A 26,591-nucleotide genomic window follows, 5' to 3' on the forward strand; every position below is an offset into this window, starting at 1 on the left:
TTGTTGCAGAGCACGGGCTCTAGGCACACGGGCTTCAGTAGTTGTGGCACACGGGCTCAGTAGTTGTGGCTCGTGGGTTCCAGAGCGCAGGCTTAGCAGTTGTGGCACACGGGCCCAGTTGCTCCATGGCATGTGGGATCCTCCCAGACCAGGGCTCGAACCCGCGTCCCCTGCATTGGCAGGCAGACTCCCAACCACTGTGCCTTCAGGGAAGTCCCAACAGGCAGATTCTTAAGCAGTGTGCCACCAGGGAAGTCCTCATTTATTTTTAAGACTGAAAGTTTTCCCATTAAACTTTTAAAATTTATCCTCATTACTATCCAACCAGACCCACCCTCCCAAAAAGGGAGGAAAAGTAGAATTTTATGAGAAAGAGTGAATTTTATTAGAGTGAGATTGTTGGTTCAAAACAAAATCTGGTCTAGAAGGATTAAAACACTAGCAGAGTGAGACAGGGTAGGGAGGTCCTTAAATAACGTTTTACTTTCAACATTTATCAACTGTACTATTTGACATTTTGGCCAAGATCATGCATTATTTTGCAATTACAAATACAGGCAACACAATACACAAGACAAATAACAATAGTAGCTATATTCTGTGTGTATGTTAGTATTTATTTTATGATCATTGATTTGGGAAAACTTCATATTAAAAAATATATATTTTCTCTGACATCTTCTACATCTTATGGGCTTATTTTGGTGGTTTAGAATAGTTCTGGTAATTCCTTAGAGCACTTTGTTCCATGTATTACCAAAACATTAACTTTTTTAAGACTCTAGAATGCTGGGACAGCTTTCACACAAAATATTTTTATGCCTTATTAACTGTTAACCAGCAGGTCTGCAAGTATTGCCAACAACAGTTATGTACATCTTCATCAAGTCACATTTTGTTGAGAATAGTTGATTTCTCCCAGGATAGTTTTCTCATATGGAGGTATATTTTTCTATATAAACACATTTTCAGTTGGACACAGATATACTTCTTAATCCTTTTTTGTGGCACAATTATTGATACACAGCATTGCTAGAGGATAGGGTTCTGCATACCCATGGATGTAAAAGGAAGTGGAGAAGAGAGGAGACATGCCAGTGAAGAGTTCTTTTCAGTGTGCCACCTGGGCTGTACTCTTATGATGGAAGGTGGCAAGAGAAGGTGTGAGGGAGAATCAGATTTACTTTCACTATATGCCCAGCTTTGCTGATCACCAGTTTTGCATATTGAGACAGCACAACAGTACATCCAAAGAAAACTTTAAAGTGTTGAGATTGAATCTGCATTTAACATTACATCTACAGTTGAATATTACAGTCTCTGTGCCCTATTTTTGCCATGTCTTTGATTCTTATAATCTTTTAAATTCCAGTTTGAGAAACACTTATAAAGTGGGGAGAGAGAACAACAATCTGTTTGTACAATTTTCTGAAATTCTTTTCCTCTCCTTCCCGTGGTCCCTTTCCTCTTCCTATGTCCTACCCGCCTCCAGTCCAATGTCTCCCTTCCCCAGGACAGCACGTTAAATGTAATAGGCACTTAATAAATATATACAAATACATATTGATCTGAAGATGGGGAAATTGGTAAGGTTGAAAAGAATTTTTCAGAATGAAGGAAAAAGTCTGGTCTGAAGCCCAGGAAATTCATAAGGGTGAAACTGAGGAAAGATGTTGCCGTTCACCGTTTGTTCCCTGCATAAAACTCAACTTGGTCTCAGCATGATTTCTTTAAGATCTAGCCTAGTTTATTTTAGGATTTTGTATATAGTTTTACTAACTCAGTGTATTAAGAAAATTCTTGCAAGAGGAAGAATGAGTCATAGCGATACTTCCCTTGGTAGAGAAGAGAAAGAAAACCCTCAGTCTCTCCATTATATACTTGGAATGGATTCAGCATTTTGATTGATGGCTGAGCACCGATAAGTTTTTCCTGCAAGCCACCTCATGTCATATTTGATTTTGTCCACAGTATAACTGGTAGAAGAATCTTTTTAGGTTAACCAGCAGAGATAAAGAGCTCTGTAACCTGATTATCCTGAGAGACTTGTTTATGATGTCATTCCTATTTTAAGATTTTTTTGAGTTTGCAATAACTTTTTAAAAAGCTTGAGCATTTCCTCCCCTGCCCAATCTATTAAACAAACAAACCAAAAAGAAGACTGGAAAACATTTGTTACTGAGAAACGGGTGTGTTAAGGGTGTGGCTGGTGTGGCATTCATCCTAGCACTGAGTGGGTTCCTCTCTGACCTTGCCTTGTACCTCTGTTGCTGCAACTCCACAAAGAATAAATAGAGAGGAGGTGGGCTACCACTGGGAGCTGGTTTGGCTGCTTTGAGCCAGAAAAGGAAATGGGGGTACTCACATGGGAGCCACAAAGTCTCTCGGTAGAGTCTTGTTGAAAGATTGTTTTTGAAGTGCTATGAGTAACCTATGAAGTATTTCTCCTAATAGTCACAGAAATGACCTTGCTGCTTTCAACTTTAAGGTTGCCCTCAGTAACCTGCTTCCAATTAAATCTCTTCTCTGTTCTGGCCCTAACAAGTTTTTCCAGACTGCCCTCAGACTTCAGACTTTATTTTCTTTCCTTGTGCTTTTGGGATCTACAGATCTCATTTTTAAAAAATCGAGATGGCATCAGTTGCAGTGACAGGAAAGATGGGGCTGCTTAGCTAATCTCATAATTAGTGAAGGTTGGTAAGTTTCCATAGAACTTTTACACAGAATAATCAACCACCAGTTTCTCAAACTTCTGTGTGCTGAGCACCTACCTCACTCAGATGTGTCCACATCTGGGTCAACCATAGCATCCTAAGAACTCTGCAAAAATCATTACTTAATGCACTGGCTTTTTCACTTCATTGTATAGAAGAGGCAGTGAACAGAACAGAAGGATAGATTTAGCATCCAACTTATTTCCTTTAAAAATGTCTTATTTACTACAAAAGTAATATACATAATATACAACTAAAATAAAATGGTTTTTATTTTTTAGAAGGTAAATACTGTGTGCGTAGTGCTTTGGACGCAGTGAGCACTAAGTACATTTTTTGGTTATAATTAGTGTTATCTAGAATCATAAGCTCATAAAAAGTAAATGACCTTGTGAGACTCTTAAACTCCCTTTCAGTTGAGGAATCTGCTGCACAATATCCCAGACAGATATTCATACTCAGCCTGTGCTTTAGCAATGCCAGGAATAGATGACTTTCTTTACTCCAGCCTTCTCCATCAAAGAGAATGTTCCTCAGACCAGCAGAGATGAAACTAAAGGCCGACATTAAATGGGACAACATTTAGATGCTTTAAATGTTAAAATCTCCAGGTAGAGATAACTTATTTTATTTTATAAGTATTTTTTGTGTGTTTATTTTATTATTTTATTTTTTATTTTTTGGCTGCAACATAATACATGTGAGATTCATTCATGTTTTTGCACATAATCATAGTTGCTCTTTAATGAAGAATTGTCTTTTATAACTGTACCACAGTTCATTTGTGTATTCTCCTGATAATGGACATTTGGCTCATTTTCTATTAGTTTGGAGATATTATGGGTAAAGCTGCAGTGAGCATTTTTGTACATCTTATTTTATTAACACAAACACTATTTCACTCCTAGCCATCTCTTGGGTAGATGGCTAGGAGTGAAACTGCTACACCATTGTGGTATGAGTATGTTTAGTTTTAGTAGATACTACCAAATACTTTTCCCAAGTGGTTGAATCAATTTGTACTCCATTAGCAAATTATGCGTATCATTGCTACACATCCTTGTCTACACTTGGTATTGTCATTCTTTTTCATTTTAGCCATGCTGGTAGGTATATGTATTTTTATTTTTAAAAAGGCAAGTTATGAAGGAAAAAAAAGCCAGGCCATCTCAGCAATTTAATATGAGAAACTTAAAAATACAGAGTTAGGCAGCTCAGTCGAATGTTAACTATCCTATTCTTAGCTTAATTTATTTACTTCTTAATAAATAAGCCTCGATTTAGTTCTTAAACAACTTCCTAACTTTGATCTAGGAAGAAACATCATAAACAAAGCTACTGTCATATAAAGGTAAGAGGTTAGTGTTTCAATAATCTTGAATGACTCCAGGTTAACTTAAGTGACTTTAATAAGTTTACACTTAGCCTTGAAATTACATATATCTGCTGTTTTTTAGTACTTGGTATGTGCCATGATCTATTCTCTGTTGAGGATGTAGTAGTGAACAAAAGAGAGTCTCTGACTGAATATAGTTTAGATTTTAGTGACAAGATATAGATGATGAACCAATAAATATATAGCATGTCAGATAATAATATAGAGGGAAATACAGGGTAAGAAAATAGAGATTGCCTAGTGCAGTAGTGGAGGGGCATGTGGGAGTTGATATTTTGTATATAGTGGACAGGGAAGTCCTCTCTAAGCAATTGATATTTAAGCAGAGATCTTAAAGAAGTGAGGGAACAGGTCATTTAGCTGTTTCAGGGAAGAGTTTTACAGGTAGAAGTAACATCAAGTGCAAAAGCCCTCAGGCAGGAGTATGCCTGGTTTGTTGGAGGAAGAGCAAGAAGATCAGAGTTGCTGAAGTGCTGTGAGCAAAGTGGAGAATGGTTGGAGATGAGTTGAGGCTTAGTGGGGTGGGGGGATTGTGTACGGCCTGTGGACCATTGTAAAGCCATTTGGCTTTTATTCTGATTGAGATGAGATGCCATTAGAAGATTGTGAGTAGCAGAGGTAATGGAATCTGGCAAGTTCACACAAGAACCTGTACACAAATAGGCACTTTATTTGTAGTAGTCAAGAACTGTCTTTCAACATCTGAATGGTTAAACTGCAGAAAATACATACCATGGAATACAATTTTAAAAGTGAACTATTGATACACAGCAACTTGGATGAATCTTTAGGAATTTATGCTTAATGATCCCTAAGGTTACATATTGTATGATCCTATGTATATAGCATTTTTAAAATGACTTAATTTTAGAAATGGAGGGCAGATAAGTTGTTTGCCAGGGGTTAGAGAAGGAGATGGGTGTGGTTATAAAAGGACAATATGGGGAATCTTTGTGGTGTTGAAACTGTTCAGTATCTCGACTGTAGTGGATACACAAACCTAAAAGGTGATAAAATTGTATGGAACATACTATACACACATATACACAAATATGAGTACAAGTAAAACTGGAGAAATCAGAATAAGATCAGTGGACTATATCAATGTCAATATGCTCATTGTGATGTACTATAGTTTTGCAAAATGTTGCCATCAGGGAGAACTGGACAACGTGTTCAAGGGATCCCTGTGTGTTGTTTCTTACAACTGCATATGAACCTATAACTATCTCAATAAAAACTTCAGTTAAAAAGAATAAGATAGCTCTGGTACCTTAGCAGAAAATAGACTATAGGCTGTATGGGCATTAGAGTGGGAGGAGGAGCTCCAGTTAGGAGGAGATTGCAGTGGTCCAGGAATGAGATGTTGATGACTTGGACCAGAGTGGAAGCAGTGTAGATGGTAAGTCCATGATATTTTAAAGATAGAGCCAAATGTTTGATGGATCAGATGCGGAGTGTGAGAGAAGTCAAAGTTAACTCCAAAATTTGTGGACTGAGCAACTAAAAGAATGGAGTTGCTGTTTATTAAATGATAAAAACATGGCAAGAGCAGGTCTGGGGGAGAAAATTAAGAGTCTATTTTTTTTGTTTTGTTTTGTTTTTTTGGTGGTACGTGGGCCTCTCACTGCTGTGGCCTCTCCCGTTGTGGAGCACAGGCTCCGGACGCGCAGGCTCAGCGGCCATGGCTCACGGGCCCAGCCGCTCTTCAGCATGTGGGATCTTCCCAGACCGGGGCACGAACCTGTGTCCCCTGCATTGGCAGGTGGACTCTCAACCACTGCGCCACCAGGGAAGCCCAAGAGTCTGTTTTGTTCATTCACATTTGAGATACCTGTTAGCCGTCCAAGTAGAGATGTTACATAGGTAGTTATTTTTAAGCCTGGAGTTGGGGAGAGAGATCCAAATTGGAGATGTAAATCCAAGAGTTGTCAGTGTATGAAATCACCTAGGGAGTGAATATAGAAAGAGAAGCTGTCCAAAGAACTTAAGTCCTGGGGACACTCCCACATTTAAAGGTAGGAAAGATGAGGAGGAACTAGCAAAGGAGAATGAGGTGGGAGAGTCAGAGAGATAAAAGGAGACCAAGAGAAAATAATGTCCCCACAGCCAAGTGAGAAAAGTGTTTTAGGATAAAGGAGTGATCTGTTGTCAGTTGCTCCTTCTCATAGGCCTCCTAAGATGAGGACTAAGAATTGATGTCTCTGTATCTTGATTATGGTGGTGGTTGTACAACTCTCTGCATTTATCAAAGCTCACAGAACTGTACATCAGAATGATGTACAGTTCTATATGTAATTTATAAAATGTAATAATATACTATAGATAATTAATAAAATATTTTAAAATTAAAAAAAAGAATTGACAGCTGGATTTGGCACCATGCAGGTCATTGCTGACAAGGTCAGTTTGGGTGGAGTAAATGCTGGGAACAAAAGCCAAATTGGAGAAGGTATAAGAGAATAAGAGGGAGGGAACTTGGGATACCAAAAACAGTTCTTTCAATGAATTCTGCTATAGAGAGAAGCCAAGAAATTGTTGGGAGGGGGATGCGAAGTGTCTGGAGGGGGATATGAAGTCAAAGGAATGCTTGTTTTTAATTTGGGAGGTATGTTACAGTCTGTATGCTGATGGGCATGATCCTGTAGAAAAAGGGCCCAATTATTGAAGTGATCTTGTATAAATGAGCATGGATGGGATTTGGTCACAGGCAGTGGGATTCACTTTAGATAAGAGTCTGGACAGTTTATCTATAAAAACAAGAGAGAAGATAGAGTATATGGGTACAAATTTAGGTCGGTTGGTAGATGTAGCAGTGGGAGCTTAGTTATCCTTTTATGTTTGCTTCTATATTGTCAGTGAAATATTAAGGTAGGGTCTTCATCTGAGAGTGATAGATAAGAAATATTAAAGGTCTGAGGGAAAAGAAGAAGTAAAATAGTCAGATTGTGGGAGACTCACTGGACTAGGGAAATGCAGTGGGATTAGTAGGCAGCACTCTTTGATGTTAGTGGTGATAAATATTAAATATGGCTGGTCAGTTGGTGTGTTTTTCTCCTGCTTTATCTGTCACCCTGGTACAGGTGAGAAGTAGGAAGAGCGTTTTAACCAGGATTGGGGTTTTGCTAGAGGAGTTCCAGAGAGAGAGGATCAAAGAAATTGAGAGTTATGCAGGGGTACAATTATTGGTAATGATTAGAACTAGGTTACAACCATAGGGATGTAGAGCTGAGGTAGGGCAGAGGACGGGACCATCAGAAGAGAGAAGGTCAAGGAACTCAGAGACTAGGTGTTGAGGGTCAGCAGTGTGGATCTTGAAATCACAGTGATTGCTGGGTGCCAAATTCATGATCATCTCTTCTTCAGCAGTTTGACTATAAGTATTAAAAATATTGGAGAGAAAAATAAGTTTGGAACAGTAATTGTATAATATTTTTTTTAAATCATGAAAATATTTGCTTGTTTCACTTTTTAGTCTCAGCTCTTTGCAAAAGATGATGCCAGAAATAGTATTAACATAGACAGGCACTTTTGTTTAGCCTACAAATATATTTAAAGACCATAGCCAGCAATTGTTTTATTTAGTAATTTTTAATTGGTTTATTTTGTTTCATTAATTGGTTATTATTATTATGGGTGTTCAAGATTTGTCATATGAGAACAGTTTACAATGTGGATCTCAAAACAAATGATTATGAAAATATTAACCAAGAACCTTTTTTTTTTCAGACCTAGAAATATAGGTGGCATAGGGCCATGTTCAGCTCTTCAGAAAAAATAGGTATGGAACAACAACAACAAAAATTATTAAATACTAACTGAAATTAACACAGAGGTCATCCCTTAGGGCATCTTTTGTCCTTATCTCCTTACAGCCAGTCTGTGAACAAGTCCTTTTGGCTTTGCTTCTAAAATATGTCACATGTTTTTTCCCACTTCTGTCTCCACAGCTACAACTTCAAGCAAAGCCACCATTGTTTTTCACCTAGATTGCTGCTGTTAGCAGAGTCCTAGGCTGAGAGAGTTGCGAGAGACCTTTAGATCTTGGCTTAAAAGTCACCTTTCAGAACAGTCTATCTGAACCACTTAAAGTAACTTTCCCGACCCTCACTTCTCCTATAGCATTGTCCTGGGTTTTTCCTTATCATATTTATTGCTATCTGTTATTACCTTGGTTTTTTGTTCATTGTTTTTTGTCTTTCCACCACCTTTAAACTGGAGCAAGGAACTTGTCTGTCTTGTATAATTCTTATGCCTATTGTCTGGAACAAGTCAATTTCTGGTACAGAAGATGTTCAAAAATATTTGTTGAATGAACAGTAAATATATTGGAAAACAATCACCTGGGAATCTTGTGACAGAAAAAAAGAAGTTTCTGATCTGGCGGGTCAGGTTGGTTCAGTACCCAGGGGTCCTAGGAGAAGCCAGTGAGGAAAAGACACGCAGTCATAAGCCCAGCACGTCTGACGTGTAAGGCTTGGTATCTCCCAAAGAGGAAATTCATTTCTACTCAAAAGAAAATCAAATCATCATCAGGGCATGTATTTAATTTCAGAGGTCTGGTGACTGATAATCAGATGTTTTTCTTTTGTTTTAACTAGGGAAGATTAGACAGCAGAGAACTCTGAGCCAAAATGGTTTGACACTGAGGGAAGAAAAGATGAACAATGCAGAGGTTGTAAAGGATTAGCAGAAGTATCAAGGACTGATTATCAGTGCCTTGTTAGTTGTGATAAGGGAAATAGAGTGAGGGAGCAAGAGAGATACTAGATATCTGGGGCAGGTAGAGGGAACTACCAAAAAAGGGAAAGGAGAGACTGATATATGATCCAATTAAATCAAATTTGGCTTAACTATGTGTAACCACGTACTGCACCTGGTGATGGCAACCCAGTAAGAAATGAGATCTAGGAGAGAATCTCTCTTCATCAAGGGGCTTACAGTGTCCAGCAAGAGAGACAGAAGATGCCCTAATACACTGTCATTGTTGGTTTGACATGAGATAGAGGGTGTCTTTAGGAGTAGCTGACCAGCCATCCTTGGGATAGGATTTCATGTGATGGTCCTCAGCTTTGCTTTTGCAGAGACCTGATTTCAATCCACCAATAGGTGCCTAATTTCTTAAAAAGTGACCCATACTAACCACACTCATAAAAGACTGGTGCGTAAGTCAAAACATCAGTTTATTAATTTACAGTGAGGAAGACTACATGAATAGCCAAGTTTTAATTAGAAGATTACTTGGTGTGAGCATGGAGAGGAATAAGGGGAATTGAGTGATGTAATGACATCAGGCATTGGCCATCTGATGCTTCTTCAGATGGGACATATAACTGCAGTGGGAACCAACCAATCACGTCTGCTGGTCAGGATATCATACCTCCTTTGTGCTTCATGAACACGGCCAAATCTTGCTTAATGAACCCCATTTTCTTATATCTGCCTGCTTACTGCCTTCTTTCCATGGTTATGTTACCATCATTCTATAGTCATTTGTTCTATCTACTTTTTTGGGAAACATTCTCTTATCGTATGTTGATCTTATCAGTTGAAGATACTAATCTTTCCTGGGGGTCCTATCAAACAGGAGAGCAGGGAAAATTTCAGGGAAGATATGTATGACATTTTAGCTAGGCCTTGAAGAATATGTAGGGGTTTGAGGACAGAGGTAAATGAGAAAGAGTGCATGCATTGTGGAGAGAGGGAATGAAATAAGCAAATGGCCTAGAGACCTAAAACTTTGGGGCCTATTTGGCCTATGGGCTATGTGATGGTGAGCAGCCGGAGATAATATTATAATAGAAAGCTAGCTGGGACCTGGTTGTGAACTACGTATATCATGCTGAGGAATTTGGACTTTATCTTATAGGTCAGGGCTTGGCAAACTTTTTCTTTGAAGGGCCAGATAGTAAATACTTTAGGCTTTACAGACCATATGGGTCTCTGTTGCATTTATTCAACTTTGCCATTGTGGCACAAGAGCAGCCATGGACAATACGTAAGTGAATGAATGGGACTATTCCAGTAAAACGTTATTCACAGCCATAGGCAGCAGGCCGAGTTTGGCCCACTGACACTGTACTTTGCCTAACCCCATTGAAGGTACTATGGGTCTATTTTAGATTTTTGAACTGGAGAACAACATGATCACATGTGTGCATTTAAGAGAGAACAGATAAGAGGCTGAACTCTGAGCCTGCCCTGTTGAAATAGTGATGAAATGGGGGTTAACACCTCATATTTTGAGAGAATGTAACTTTGAATCACGTAATTCCAGTTTTTTTCTTAATAGTCAGTGTCAAGACCTTACTCTATAAAAAAATGTGAAACTGAAGAAAAATAAGTGGAGATTGGTTAAATAGAGAAGTATTTCTCTTAAAAAATTATTGTGGATCCTAGTGTTAATTGATTTTTGCAAAAACTAAATTGCCATCGATGGGAATATGGCACTGACTGCTTCAGTACAAGTTCTCTTTGAGTTCACTGTGCCTCTCTGACCATCTGCCATGTGCAGGTATAGCTCTTCTACTATTTTTCTTTTTTATACAGATTTTTAAACATTTTATTTATTTATTTTTGGCTGCATCAGGTCTTAGTTACAGCACACAGGATCTTCGTTGCAGTATGCTGTATGTTTCGTTGCAGCGTGCGGGCTTCTCTCTAGTGGCATGCTGGTTTTTCTCTCTCTAGTTGTGGCGTGTGGGCTCCAGAGTGCGTGGGCTCTGTAGTTGAGGCACGCGGGCTCAGTAGTTGCAGCGCTTGGGCTTATTTGCCCCGTGGCATGTGGGATCTTAGTTCCCTGACCAGGGATTGAATCTGCGTCCCCTGCATTGAAAGATGGATTCTTGACCAGCGGGGAAGTCCCCTTCTACTATTTTTCTATGTTTGAATCTCAGAGCAACCTTTGGTTACGTAGTGCTGTGTCTCCATTTTGTGCAAATGCATCATTTAGGTATTAAGACTGCCTCTGTATTAGTTTAGAACAATTAAGGCAGTTCTACCTGGTGCTGATGCAATGATAAATAAATGTAAATATGGCATCTGAAATCTCACAACAGTGCTTCATTTAAAATGACCCCAGGGGCTTCCCTGGTGGCGCAGTGGTTGAGAATCTGCCTGCCAATGCAGGGGACACGGGTTCGAGCCCTGGTCTGGGAGGATCCCACATGCCGCGGAGCGGCTAGCCCCGTGAGCCACAATTACTGAGCCTGCGCGTCTGGAGCCTGTGCTCCGCAACAAGAAAGGCTGCGATAGTCAGAGGCCTGCGCACTGCGATGAGGAGTGGCCCCCACTTGCCGCAACTAGAGAAAGCCCTCGCACAGAAACGAAGAGCCAGCACAGCCATAAATAAATAAATAAATAAATAAATTTAAAAAAATGATCCCAAAGATCTAGAATACAGCTATTTTAAAAGTATCTAAATAGAAAGCTAAAATTTAAAACATCTGTGAAATGAGATGGCTGAGAATCCACCTGGAAATTAACAGGGTCCTGAAAGTCTTGTGTGAAAAATAAGGAGGATTCTAGAGACTAGTAATACATGAAAAGAAAGTTGGTTAATGGAATGAAAGCTTTTGGCCCAGAATACTCCAGGAGTTTCCTTATGTTCCTCGGTATTGCCTCTGCTAACTGAAATCCAGTGAAGCAGTGGCAGAGTGAAAAGGAAAGCGTACCATGGCAACAGATCCCATAGACTCTGGGGACTATTTTAACAAAGTTCTGCAGCCTGTGAATAGGACAAGATAGACTGCCACAAGAATGTGAGACCTAGTTGTCAGAATTTACAAATTTATGAAGTCAGTTCCTCTAGAGCAGTGCCTCTCAAAGCCTAGTTCCTGACCAGCTGTATCAGCACCACCTGGCAGCTGGTTAAAAATGCAGATTTTCAGCCCTACCCTATAGACCTATTCAATCAGGAAACTGGGGGTGGGGCCCAGGTGTGGTGTCCTAACAAGCCCACCAGGGGGTTCTGATTCAGCCTAAAACATGAAAACCACTGCTCTAAAAAGTGAGTTAAGGATGGAGAATTAAACAGTCTGATCATACCAGAATTTCAAGTTAAAAGATTTTCTACATCCGCCTGAAAGTTTACCTAACTTATCTGGCAAAACTAACTTTTGCTTATATACAACCTTTAGGAAAAAAAAAGACTGAGAATATTATGGTTAAAAAAATCTGTTCCTGTGCTGTGTAGATTATGAAGTGTATTTTTATGAAATGTATTTTACATTAGCTTGGGGATTAAAAAAGTTCCTGTAGACCTAGTGTAGACTTAAGATACTTTTCTAGCACACTGGTTGAAACCATTCAGAATTTGTTCCCCTTCCAATATACAGATGGCAGAGGACAAGCAAGAGAGGACATGTTATCCATGGGACAGAAAGCAGAGCAAAGCACGGCTTCCAGAGCTTCCCTTCTTAAGGAGTTCTGAGCTTCTCTTGCTAATACTTGGCGCACTGTCAGCACACAGATAATCCTCAGTAAAGGATGAGAGTTGAGAGAGAAGGTACAATCAAGTTAGAGACTCTGAGCATGTGAACACTTGTGGTGAGTTTTGAGCAGCATTAGGTAGGATGAGCAGCAGTTGTTTGCTTTTTACTGAAGCAGAATTGAAGCTTCTGGGAAACTCTGGTATAGTACCTGGAAGTTCTTGGCAAGATTTCATAATCCGAACTTGAAGGAAATGCCTTTCCATTGCTTTGAAAAGGAAAAAACAAGCCAAAGAAGTAAATTCCTTAAATGATTAAATGAAAAACACTTTGATACGTTTCCCCCTAGAAATACCTTAATAAACTAATGAATTAAAAGAAAATGGAAGAGGACTTCCCTGGTGGCACAGTGGTTGAGAGTCCGCCTGCCGATGCAGGGGACACGGGTTTGTGCCCCGGTCTGGGAAGATCCCACATGCCGCGGAGAGGCTGGGCCCGTGAGCCATGGCCGCTGAGCCTGCGCGTCCGGAGCCTGTGCTCCGCAGCGGGAGAGGCCACAACAGTGAGAGGCCCGCATACTGAAGAAAAAAAAAAAAAAAAAAAGAAAATGGAAGAGATTTTTAACATATAACTGACAAGATTAGTATCCAGAATATAGTAAGGAGCAACTACTTTTTTTTTTAAAGATAACAGAATATAAAAATGGGCAAAGAGGGCTTCCCTGGTGGCGCAGTGGTTAAGAATCCGCCTGCCAGTGCAGGGGACACAGGATCGACCCTTGGACCGGGAAGATCCCACATGCCGCAGAGCAACGAGCCCATGCGCCACAACTACTGAGCCTGTGCTCTAGAGCCTGGGAGCCACAGCTACTGAGCCCTCCTGCCACAACTACCGAAGCTCATGTGCCTTGGAGCCTGTGCTCTGCAACAAGAGAAGCCACTGCAATGAGAAGCCCGCGCACCGCAACAAAGAATAGCCCCCACTCACTGCAATGAAGACCTGACGCAGCCAAAAATAAATAAACTAAATAAATTTATTAAAAAAAAAACAAACGGGCAAAGATTCTTCACAGACTAAGGAACACCACTATGTCTAAGTGACTAAGGCCAAGAACGTATGAAAAGATACTCAACCTCATCATAACTCAGCAAAATGCAAATTAAAACCACAATGAAATATCATTTCACATCTACCAGAATGGGCAAAACCCCCCCACAACAACTGATAATATCAACAATCAGCAAGGATGAGAAACATGAAATTGTCATGCATTGAATCTTCTAGGAATGTGAATTGGTACAACCACTTTGAGAATTGTTTGACATTACCTAGTAAACTTGAGTAATACCATACCCTTTTCCCAGCAATTCCATTCCTAGGTTTGGACAACTTGGAGAAACTCTTGCACATGTATACCAGGAAATAGGTAACAGCAGAAAAGTAGAGCAGGAAAGACTACAAGTAATTCAGATGTTCATTTATACAACAGCATATTATATAGAAATGAAAATGAAAGAAATTCAGCTCTAAGCATGAACTCAAAGCAATGCTGAGTGTAAAAACCAAGTCACAGAAGGATACATACTGTGTGAGTCCATATATATATATATATATGCAAAAAATAGCAAAACTAAAACTGTTTAAAGATATGTACATTTAAGGTAAAACTAAAGAAAGTAAGGAAATGATTAATTCAGAATTCAGTACAATGGCTACTTCTTTTGGGGGAAGAGATGCAACTGGAAAGGGGAACATGAGAGTACAAAGTAATGTTTTCTTTCTGAGGCTGGGTGGTGTGTTCATGGTGTTCATTTTATTTAAGCAATACTATAAACATGCTTTGTTTGACAGATTTTACTTTGGGATAAGGAGCCATCTCTGGAGTAACCTGTTTAGTCACTCTAAGGGATGTCATATTCCAAACCTATAGACCCTGGGTGGCATATAACATTGCCTTTGCCCCTAACACCTCATTCCTATCATATTGCCCATTGTAATATCTTATTAGTAGGATGACCGTTGAATTTATGGCCCAAACTGGAACACTTGAGAGTAAAGTGAGGGGATGCTCAAAATAATATGTATTTCTTTGAAATATTTATTGAACAAGAAGTTGGTTTTATTGTATGTTATAAACCTCAAAAATATAAACTACATTAAAAACTTTTTGGATTGATTGTCCAAACATTAAAGAATAGTGAAAACTAAATAATTACTCATGGTACCTATTCATGTACTTTTATCAATTTCTTACCCTTATCTGTCTCAAATACCATATCATTGGTATTTTAATAAAGGGAGTATTTTTTCAAAATGTTCCATCTACTTAGTTTTTCTCCTAAAGTTGCCTGCCACCTTCTTTATTTTATTTTATTTTTTTAAAGTGAATTATTTACTTATGTATGTATGTATGTATGTTTGCGTTGGGTCCTCATTTTTGTGCGTGGGCTTTCTCTAGTTGTGGCAAGTGGGGGCTACTCTTCGTTGCAGTGCGCGGGCTTCTCATTGCGGTGGCTTCTCTTGTTGTGGAGCACGGGCTCTAGGTGCGTGGGCCTCAGTAGTAGTGGCACATGGGCTCAGTAGTTGTGGCTCACGGGCTCTAGAGCGCAGGCTCAGTAGTTGTGGCACATGGGCTTAGTTGCTCAGTGGCATGTGGTATCTTCCCGGACCAGGGCTCGAACCTGTGTTCCCTGGATTGGAAGGCGGATTCTTAACCACTGCACCACCAGGGAAGTCCTGTGCCACCTTCTTTAAAATTGCATTTTACGGTTAATATATTTGAAAGTGCTACTACCTTCTATTGAATCGTCTCCTCAGACTGTATTATTTTTAATTGAGAAAATACACTCTCAGGATACTTGGTAAGCTTGTTGTCTTAAAGTTGGAAATACAAAGGATGTTTACCAAACTTAGTAATGACAACAATGATAATTATGTGTTCAAAAAAGCGAAAAAAATCCAGGGTAACTGCTCAACCAATGAAGTGCCAGAAGAACAGGTGTAACCCAGACCTGTCTTGGGCAGTTACACAAAATGCCTGCAATTTAACATCTGCATAAGCACAGCTCTGTTAATTTGCTTGTTATTCGTCCCAGATGCTTGCTAGCTGACAGACCCCTGTGGTGAACCTTCCTGTCTTCATAGGATATGAAAACACATAAAAGGGTCCATAAAATGTTACTAGTTTGAGGAGGAAAATGTATTCGTTAAAATATTAAGTTGGGAAAACTTGGGAGAAGGGAGTAGAAAGTATATCCAAACTTTGAAGTACTGGGCGTTTTACAGCCAAGAAAAATATAGCCAAATCAGGAAGTCTAAGGATTATTTCTTATTCACATAGGAACATTTTATGAGGCAAATGATCCACATATATGGCTAGAATTTATAGAAATACTTCATTTTTACTTCATGCTTTTTGCAGTACTTATTTTAAGTATTTTTTTTTCCTATAGAATAGTCTTGCTATATCTGGAAAGATGCTGCTTTTTGAGTCACTTCATAGCTGTTTGGGAGAGATGAACATGGTGAGGAAATGGTGAAGATCCTTTCCTGCCACCAGACCCTCCTGACCAATCTTGCCAGTCAGTGGATGACATATCGCAGCATGGTTTTGAATATTTTGCTGAAACCTTTTCAGAATGCTATGTTTTTTTTTCCTTTAAAAATGCCTTTTCCTAATAAGAATGCTAGTATGTATTGGTTAGAATACATCGAATATTTCATATTTAAAAAATAATCAGTGCACTTTCTTCAGAATTTTCTTTTATTTCAACTTGTAACCTAGATTACTTTGCCAAATAAATGTATTGTTTTCATAATGCAACAAAATATAAATTAGAAGAAAAAATGCAAAAAAAATTTTTAAATGAACCTTTTCAAAAAATGTTTTTTCCAATGGCCATTCCTCCCATGGAAGTATATTAATATCTCTTCTATATTAATATTGAGTCAGAAAATAATGTTCTAAGCAATTTACAGGAAAACAAGCATGCCTCAAACATACTGTGCTTAAACAAAGTATTCTGGTACTGGTAGCAATCATTTGAAAGCAATTGATGGAAAAAAATATATTTTGGTACATATTATAAGTTCTTCCCCCCTAAAGCTCAGTTATCAGGAATCTAAATTCTGTCAAGTAGCTGTTTTAATGGATTTCAATTTTATTCTCTCCTCCCCCTCTTTTTTCCCAGTGTGACTTTTTGTTTTTGTTTGGTTGCTTTTTGTCAACAAAAGACAAAAGGTAAAGACATTGAATGATTCATAGGCAAGGGTAGTGTGTGATACATAGTCAAAGAATATATGACACATGGAAATTACATTTCATTTAACCTAAAATAGATCTAATTAGGTGGGGATGACTTAATATTTTAAATGTTTTTGTTTCTTCTCTCCATAGCTTTAAGAAAAAAAATAAGAAATCACTTCTGACTGTACTGAATAGCAAAAATTAAGTGACTGCAAACCATGGCACTATCATTCCGGAAGGACTTAGAAAAGTACAAGGACGTTGATGAAGATGAACTCCTTGGGAATCTGTCAGAAATAGAACTGAAACAACTGGAAACTGTGCTGGATGATCTTGACCCTGAGGTAGGTGCTAGGCAATACAGAGAAATGAAATAATTTTTCAAACCCTTTGATACTAAGCAGCTGCCTTTGAACAGTTAGCTTTTCCATGATTTTTCCCTGACACTGCCATCCCCCTCCTCCTCTTTATCCACATGAACTTTTGGCTTCCTTTCCAGTACCCCCACTTCTGCCTGGTATCTCTAATGACATGACTGTTCTAAACTATTTTCTACAACATTTTTATTTTCAAACATCTCCTGAAATTTTCTTCCCTTTAAGAAATCTTTTCTCTCTGGGCTGGGAAGAATGTTTTTGGTAAAATGCAGCAGATGATTAGCTCTTTGACGTACGCCAGCTTCTATGCCTCTTCAGGGCTTCTGTACCAGGATGGCTGCAGTGTAGAGAGTGTCTCTAGAGGGTCCTTCATGACCTTAAAATCTAATTATTACCTTTCTGAAAGATGCTGACCAAATTGGATCAAAGTTTCTAGTTATTGGTAGAATAGATCTAAGCAGACTCTGGGCAATACTGCAATCCATGTAGAGCAGATGTGAATATATGTATATATGTTTTATTTTGCAAAATGGCCGTTGCTTACCTTATGCATTACATAAGGCTAAGGTGGAGACCCTTGACCCTGGGATTGTTAATCCCTGGTATGTTTGGAGTGGTTGTTGTGGCTGGGCGTGTGCGGCTGGGAGGCAGTGAGGGGAGAACACTAAGGTTGTGGCTCATTGATCTGAAGGTAATGGCTATTTGCTAGGCTGCTTTTTTTTTTTTTTTTTGCGGTATGCGGGCCTCTCACTGCTGTGGCCTCTCCCGTTACGGAGAACAGGCTCCGGATGCGCAGGCTCAGTGGCCATGGCTCACGGGCCCAGCCGCTCCGCGGCATGTGGGATCTTCCCGGACCGGGACACGAACCCATGTCCCCTGCATCAGCAGGCGGACTCTCAACCACTGCACCACCAGGGAAGCCCAAGGCTGCTTTTTTTTACTGCATTTTATTATGACAAGACACTGACTTAAAAAAAAAAAAAAAGACGTTGACTTTTAGTGCCTTTTAAGGACTGTGGTAAGAGTTTGTTTTATGAAAATGTTCTTGTCACTACCACACATTTATTTCCTGCTAGAAGGTTTTCTAATTTATATTGAGAATTACACTCCTTTTCTCAGCATTACTTTAGCACTTGGGTAATGTGTCAATACCACTGATCAAATCCCTTAACCATAATTGTTACTATAGGGAAGATTTTTCAGTGCACCTAAGTCTGTGGAGGTAACTCAGAATAACAGTGCTGTTTTGCATGTCACAGCAGTATCTGCTCCAGGCAGTTCAGCCTATCAGACCTATTTGAATCAAATGGTAGGAGCATAAGAGTTCATCTGGTCCAGGGTTTCTCAGCCCTGGCGCTGTTGACATTTGGGGCTGGATAATTCTTTGCTGTGGGGCTGCCCTGTACATTGTAGGATGTTTTGCAGCATCCCTGGCCTCTACTCACAACATACTAATAGCATACCCTCCTGATTTAAAATGTACCTGGGATTTTGTTTTAATCAGGTCTGGTGAGATACCATACATGGAAAGTTCCTTGAAGAAGAGTTTATTACTTTCAGTTCCCAACAGCAGGAGGCGCACCAAGCCACGCAGGGCCACATGGGGGAGCAGCTGGGTTGGTCAGGAGGTAGGAGTGAGGTGCAAGTGTGGCCCAGAACTTTTCTTGTGGTTTCCAAGGGAAGGAATAGGTGAGGCAGGGTGGGCAGATTTGAGCAAGTTTAAAATTGGATAGTTTGAATAATTTCAGTGGCTCTGGGCTATAGGAGTGGTCTCTAGTTGTCCAGTTCCTGGCCCTGGGCAGTTTAGGGCAGGGGAAGTATTGGCTTGGTGTGTGAAAGATGAAAGAGGTGGTCGGGGGTGTGGGCTCTGGATTGGCTGGTTTTCGTGTGAGAGGCACATGGCAGGGGCTTGTGGGGAGTTGTTTGCTATCTCTAGGAATTAGTTAGCCCTGGGAGGGGCAGTCTTTCCATGATTAACAAGGTCCCCAAGATGTCAAAGCATCATAAAATACAGAAAATTTTAAAAGTGATTAATATGCCCTCCCGCCAACTGTGACAATCAAAAATGTTTCCGGGTATTGCCAGTTGTCCCCTGGGGGATGAAAACACCCCTGGTTGAGAAACACTGATCTAGTGCTTGCCCTCTGTTTCACAGATGGAAAACAAAAGTTAGGTGACTTGCCTCAGTTATTACAATTAGGGAAAGAACTGAGACTAGATCCTTTACTACCTGATTGATCCCTGGCCGAGTCTAGTGGTTTTTCTGTTAAACTACAGTGAGTCCCCTTTAACTCGTGCTTTATTCTATAGGTCTAAAAGCTGATGGCTTATATTTTCTTATTTGCAAATCCATGGCCTGCTTCTTGTATGGGGAGGCTTGGGTTCTAACTTCTGGATGTATTTTGCAGACTCCCCAACCCTAGTTGTAACTTCCGCAACCTCAGATACTGTTAGTTGAGACTAGAAGAACAGTGATGTTTACTGACAGCTTGCCACTCGTTGGGTGAAGTTTTTGGAAAGTGTTTCGGTAAAGGACCAGGGCAGACAAGAGGGCCAGGGTAGCAGCAGCTACTTCAACCAGAGGAACACACTGTACCTTACAAAGTCTCAGAAGGTAGATAAGAGAAGAGCAGATGAAGTTTGTATATGGTGCTATTTTGTTATATTTTGGAGGGCTATTTTACTTTCCTTACTCTGCATTCAGTATATTTATTTGCTAGCTTAACTGTGTTTTCTCAAAACTTCTGTCTCAAAAAGACAGCCAGCCAGGCCTAGGCAAAAGGTATTTTTTCGTTTCTAAGACTGGGAATAAATTATTACAACAAAATTCCACTGCAAGGGAGAAGCATGTAATTTTCAGAGGCAGTCATTTTAATGAGTTTTTTATCTATTTGTTAAGTAATTATGATCCATTAACTTTCTTGATTAAAGTGTGCTTCTAATAAAGCTTAGCTCATAACCTCCAAAGCCAGTTAGCTGTCATTTATTTTGTGGTCAAAGACTGTTTTTAAGGGCCAGGATTCAAGCTAACATATCATTTAAAACCTGTATGTTTGACATGGGCTTGAACAGGCAGGTGGTATAATGCAACTCCATTGCTACCGCCATGAAGTAGCAGTATGTATACATGTGCCTTATTGATGGTGAAGGAAAGTAACTTATATTAATTTGCCTTAACGAGCATTTTTCTTTAAAAGTATTCTCAAATCTTTATTCAATAAGTATTGGGGTGGGGGGCAACCTATACATCTCAGGTACTATGCTAGGCTTAGGGATATGAGAGTGATCAAAACAAATGTGGTCTTTGCCCTCATGATGTATAGTCTGGTAGGAGTGTGAGGAGTTAGACATCAATCAAATAATCGTGCCATATATAAGAGCATATAATGGGAGGTCAGGAAAAGCTTTCCTTGGGGGAATGGAGCTGCAGTCTGAAAAATGAGGTGCAAAAAAGGATGGACAGAGCATTCCAGGGAAAGAAGTATATGGCAAGTACAGGGAGGAACAAGGGCTGATGTGGTTAGAACGGGAGGGTATGTGAGATGAGGCTAGGATGACCTTAGCGGGTGGGAGTGAAGGTTGAAGAGTATCAGCAACTGATCCAGGGAGACCAGTTGGGAGGCTAATGTAATAGTCCATCCCAGCTTGGATCATAGTGTAGACCAAAGTAATGGTATTGGAGATGGAGAAAAGTTAGACAGTTTTTTAGGAAGTAAAAATGGATAGGACTTGATGGTTTGTTGAGAATGGATTCTTCATGTACAAGTCTTGTCTTGATTTCAAAGTCTGAGGGTAGAAATCTTGTGTTTCTTTTTTATATTCCTATAGACAATTTTGTGTTGTAGAAACATTTTTGGTGCATGGTTAGGAAAAACCTCTTGTATTTCATCTTGATAGGTGAGCTTTCTGTGTTATGCATACACCATTACATGAGGAAAACACAAAGGTGAATTTTATGAAAATTATTGTGGATTTCAGCAAATGGCCAAAGTTGAAGTGCCATATTTTCTAGTTATAAAATGAGTATTTTTTATTATCACTATCCATACAAGATCACTCTTTGTAATGAAAAATGATCTTATAACACCTAGGAGATTCAGCATCCTTGCCAATATTGTGAGGTGTTGTAGAACAGAGTTGGCCCTTTTGTGTAACTTTTCTGGCCATCTCCCATTTTCAAAGCAAAGAATACTTGGGAATTGTGAGACAAGGTAGTATCACCTCTTTGGTTTTTGACAAGCAAAAAGATGCAGCTCACATTGTTTAGTCACCGCTTGTTATTCCTGGGCTTAGTGAAAATACAGAGTAGGGACTAAAAGGGACAACTTTAGTCCATTGCCTCTCACCCCTCCCCGACTCTGTTACTCCATGCACTCAAAAAGGCTGTACCCAGGTGGAAACCTAGGGATATAACTCTTGCCGTGAGAATCTCTGAGTGTCTTGAGTAGCAATGACAGTGGTTGCTGCAGATACGTCCTAGTGCTGATATATACACACATAACGTACACGCAGAAGTTGAACCTTTGCATTTAAACACAAACAAGTAAACATTAATATCCTGATACCCTACTGTATGATATACATGTTTTTCTTCTGAGAAAGTCTTTATGATGAAATAGCAGACATTATGAAGGACTATGATGTATATAGTCATTTAACATTCTTTTGCAATGGAATTATTTTCTATGTATACATATATGCTGAGCTGTTATTAAGCATTACAAACTACTTATCATTACTGTCCCAGGATACTTAAAAAGTAAAGGGTGTTTCCTGCTAGTAGAATACTTTCTGAAGAAAAGGTGAATGTGCCTATTTTAATAATAATGTAAGTGAATTCTACCTAATTTTTAAAAACTTTGTTTGGAACACTTTTATGTTGCTGCCCTAAAACCCTGTAATGAAGTCTTTAATGCCTACATCCCATTCTAGTCTATAAATCTTTCTTAGATGGTAACATCTGGACGTATATAGCACTGGCATTCTTGCTGGTCATAATGGCTGATTCATTCTCTTTGGCAGAATGCCCTTCTGCCTGCAGGGTTCCGGCAGAAGAACCAGACATCAAAGTCTGCCACAGGGCCATTTGATAGAGAACACCTCCTTTCATATTTGGAGAAGGAAGCTTTGGAGCATAAGGACAGGGAAGACTATGTGCCCTACACTGGAGAAAAAAAAGGTAAGCACAGAATTTTGAAGTCATTATTTGACAGCACTCGATTTTTCTTCTTACAGGTAGGACTGGAGAAAATATTTTTAAAGGTGCATCATTGATAGCCTCAAAGATATGATACTGTTGACTGTAAAAATTATTAGGGGACTTCCCTGGTGGCGCAGTGGTTAAGAATCCTCCTGCCAACACAGGGGACATGGGTTCGAGCCCTGGTCTGGGAAGATCCCACATGCTGTGGAGCAACTAAGCCCATGTGCCACAACTACTGAGCCTGCACTTTAGAACCCACGAACCACAGCTGCTGAAGCCCGCATGCCTAGAGCCCGTGCTCCACAACAAGAGAAGCCACTGCAATGAGAAGCCCGTGTACTGCAGCGAAGAGTAGCCCCCGCTCGCCACAACTAGAGAAAGCAAGTGCACAGCAACGAAGGCCCAACACAGCCAAAAACAAACAAACAAACAAACAAATAAATAAATATTAGGTAATTTGGGCACTTCCTTTACATTCACGTACTTGGCCAGTAAGTTCCTTGTTAATGATTTGTTAGTGAGGTTTTATTACACAGTGATTTTTAGTTCTCTTTAGAATTCTTTAGTTCTCAACTGTAGCAAATATTAAAAGTGTACTGAGGTAAAATTTTAAATGCACTACTGTATTACAAAATGCATTGATGTCAAAGTGCCACTCAATTCTAACTCCTGTCTTTAAAGTGGAATGCCATAAAAAAATTCAGGACATATTTTCAAAGACTCTTACCCTACAGCCTTCCTTATTAATTCATTGATTCATAACCATTATAATTTTAATTGTCAGTGCTTCATAATCATTACTTTCAGGAAATTCTTCTAGTCCAAGTCCTTCCCATTGAAGATTTTAAAAATTTATTTTATTTATTTATTTATTTTTGGCTGTGTTGTGTCTTCATTGCTGTACTCAGGCTTTCTCTAGTTGCAGCGAGTGGGGGCTACTCTTCGTTGCAGTGCACGGGCTTCTCATTGCAGTGGCTTCTCTTGTTGCAGAACATGGGCTCTAGGTGTGTGGGCTTCAGTAGTTGTGGCACACGGGCTCAGTAGTTGTGGCTTGCAGGCTCTAGAGTGCAGGCTCAGTAGTTGTGGCAGATGGGCTTAGTTGCTCCGCAGCATGTGGGATCTTCCCGGACCAGGGATCGAACCCATGTCCCCTGCTTTGGCAGGCAGATTATTAACCACTGTGCCACCAGGGAAGCCCCCCATTGCAGATTTTGACCTTAGCTAGCCTCAGTGGAGAAGGAGTACAGCTATAATTTTAAAAGCTGTCTATATAATAACATTTAACATGAAGTAGGTTAAATTTCTCAGCTTTCAGTACAGGTTGGCCTAAGAAGCCAGATTCTGCTTGCACTCCTATTTAAAATGCTGTGCATGGAACACTGGGGAATGGTGGCAGCAGTAGAGTTGATCTTCAGCTCTTCCAGGCACTGGTTTTACATCTGAATCCTTAGTAGGCCAGGGGGGGAGAATGGTTAGAGCATAGTGCTTTCTCCTAGTAAGGCTTTAGCTTTTTATTTGGGAAGGAAGCCCTTCTGGCCACAACTCTGTTACATGGCTATCCCTTAGCTGCAGGGGAAGGTGGAAAATTCGTTTTAGTATTCCCACCTCTGTAATAGATGAAGGTTGTGAATGGCTTTTGAGTAGGTATTCCACAAGGTCTGCCCATGCCTTTTCAAAATCATCCTCTCCAACCCCTCTGCTCTTTTTATCGACCCCACTTCCCCTTATCTCTAGTTGAGAATCACTACCTTAGATACTTGTATTAGTCAGGGTTCTCCAGAGAAATAGAACCAAAAGGGTGTGTGTGTGTAGAGAGAGACGGTTTTATTTATTCATTCATTCATTCGTTCATTCATTCCTTTTTGTAAAAATTGAGATATAGTTGATGTACAGTTTATAAGTTTCAGGTATACAACACAGTGATTCACATTTTTAAAGGTTATACTTCATTTAATTATTATAAAATATTACCTATATTCCCTGTGCTGTACAGTATATCCTTGTACCCTATTTATTTAATTATTTTAAAATATGTATTTATTTAGGCTGTGCTGGGCCTTAGTTGTGGCACACAGGATCTTTAGTTACAGCATGTGGACTCTTAGTTGCGGCATGCATGCGGGATCTAGTTCCCCGACCAGGGATCAAACCCAGGCCCCTTGCATTGGGAGCTTGGAGTCTTACCCACTGGACCACCAGGGAAGTCCCTATCCTATTTATTTTATACATAGTGGTTTGTACCTCTTAATACCCTATCCCTATTTTGCCCCCGCCCCCTTTCCTCTCCCCCTGGTAACCACTAGTTTGTTTTCTATATCTGTGAGTCTGTTTTTTTGTTGTATTCACCAGTTTGTTTTATTTTTTAGATTCCACATATAAGTGATAACATGTGGTATTTGTCTTTCTCTGACTTATTTCACTAAGCATAATACCATCCAAGTCCATCCATGTTGTTGCAAATGGCAAAATTTCATTCTTTTTAATGGCTGAGTACTATTCCATTGTATATACATACCACATCTTCTTTATCTGTTCATCTGTTGTTGGACACTTAGGTTGCTTCCATATCTTGGCTATTGTAAATAATGCTGCCATGAACATTGGGTTCATGTATCTTTTTGAGTTAGTGTTTTTGTTTTCTTCAGATGTATACACAGGACTGGAATTGCTGGATCATATGGTAGTTCTATTTTTAGTTTTTTGAGGAACCTCCATACTGTTCTCCACAGTGGCTGCACCAGTTTACATTCCCACCAAGGGTTCCCTTTTCTCCACATCCTCACCAACTTTTGTTATTTGTGGGTTTTTTTGATGATAGCTGTTCTGACAGGTGTGAGGTGATATCTCATTGTGGTTTTAATTTGCATTTCTCTGGTGATTATGACGTTGAGCACCTTTTTATGTGTCTGTTGGCCATCTCTTTGTCTTCTTTGGAAAAATATCTCTTTAGATCTTCTGCCCATTTTTTAATCAGGTTGTTTGTTTTATTGATGTTGTGTTTTATGAGCTGTTTGTATATTTTGGGTATTAACCACTTATCAGTTATATCATTTGCAAGTATTTTTTCCCATTCAGTAGGTTGTCTTGGTTTCCTTTGCTGTGCAAAAAGCTTTTAAATTTAATCACGTCCTGTTTGTTTATTTTTGCTTTTCTTTTGCCTTAGGTGACAGATGCAAAAAAATACTAAGATTTATGTCAAAGAGTGTTTTGCCTATGTTTTCTTCTAGGAGTTTTATGGCTTCAGGGCTTACATTTAGGTCTTTAATCCATTTTGAGTTTATTTTTGTATATGGTGTTAGAGAATGTTCTAATTTCATTATTTTACATGTAGCTGTCCAGTTTTCCCAGCACCACTTATTGAAGAGACTGTCTTTTCTCTATTGTATATTCTTGCCCCCTTTGTCATAGATGAGTTGACCATAGGTGCATGCGTTTATTTATGGGCCCTCTATGTGTCATGTTCCTCAGGCCAAGCCTTAAAAGCCATGTTACAGTATTGTAGACATGAAGAAGGGCAAGTTTACCTTCAACAATTGGAGAACTTTGGTTGCAGAGCTCTGTTTTGAAATACAGCTAAGAGACGGCTCTCGGCTTCTTAAAGCCACCCTGGAGCTCATCCTTAAATTGGTTGGCCTTAGTTATTCGTAGTCACTAATATGCCTTCCTTTCTTTGGGTCTCATCCCCAAGATTTTGATCACATTCCAGAAGATCCTCAGAATAATTCATCTACGTCGTATTAGCATACCTTCCAATCAAGCTAAATGTGAATCCCCTCCTTAGCTCTGAGAATTCAGAAGCTTGTTTTTTTAAGCTGCCTCTCTAATGACTCTTTACCTAAACACCTGGGTTGAGTCCCAGGTTTCTTACTGAATGGTTTATTTCACAGGAGATAGACTTTCAGATGGAGAATGCCTTCCCAGACAGGAGAGTTTCTCCTGGTTCTTCTTAAAACAGTTTGCAAACCTGTTAAGAAATAAGAGCATTTTACTTTTTTGGTGTACTCAGACTAGCTAGAATCTGTAAAATGTGCCATTGTTCTCTAAACTAAATCATTTTTCATACTAAGATGACTGGTTTCAGAGTTCAGTCCCCAATGGCAGTATTAGTTTTCTGTACCAGGGAATGTTATAGCGATTCACTCAGTTCCTTGAACTCCTTCCAAGTTATATGCCAGAATCTCATAGGGATCTCTCATTGTAAATTATTTTTAAAGATGACTACTCAA

At 39.5% G+C, this 26,591-nt stretch overlaps 1 protein-coding gene across 1 annotated transcript in view; it reads left to right on the plus strand.

Annotated features, from left to right (window-relative positions):
* TMOD3 (tropomodulin 3) overlaps positions 1-26,591 on the plus strand; it is a gene marked incomplete at its 3' end in the record, with an annotated part of 95,347 nt that overhangs the window by 23,285 nt on the left and 45,471 nt on the right. The window contains exons 2-3 of the mRNA XM_079698774.1: positions 16,936-17,129; positions 22,185-22,341. Coding sequence (XP_079554900.1) covers positions 17,004-17,129; positions 22,185-22,341 — 283 coding nt within the window. The 5' untranslated portion in view covers positions 16,936-17,003. The remainder of the gene's footprint in view (positions 1-16,935; positions 17,130-22,184; positions 22,342-26,591) is intronic.

The sequence above is a fragment of the Hyperoodon ampullatus genome (genome assembly GCF_949752795.1).
Source record: "Hyperoodon ampullatus genome assembly, chromosome: 3".
Taxonomy (NCBI): Eukaryota; Metazoa; Chordata; class Mammalia; order Artiodactyla; family Ziphiidae; genus Hyperoodon; species Hyperoodon ampullatus.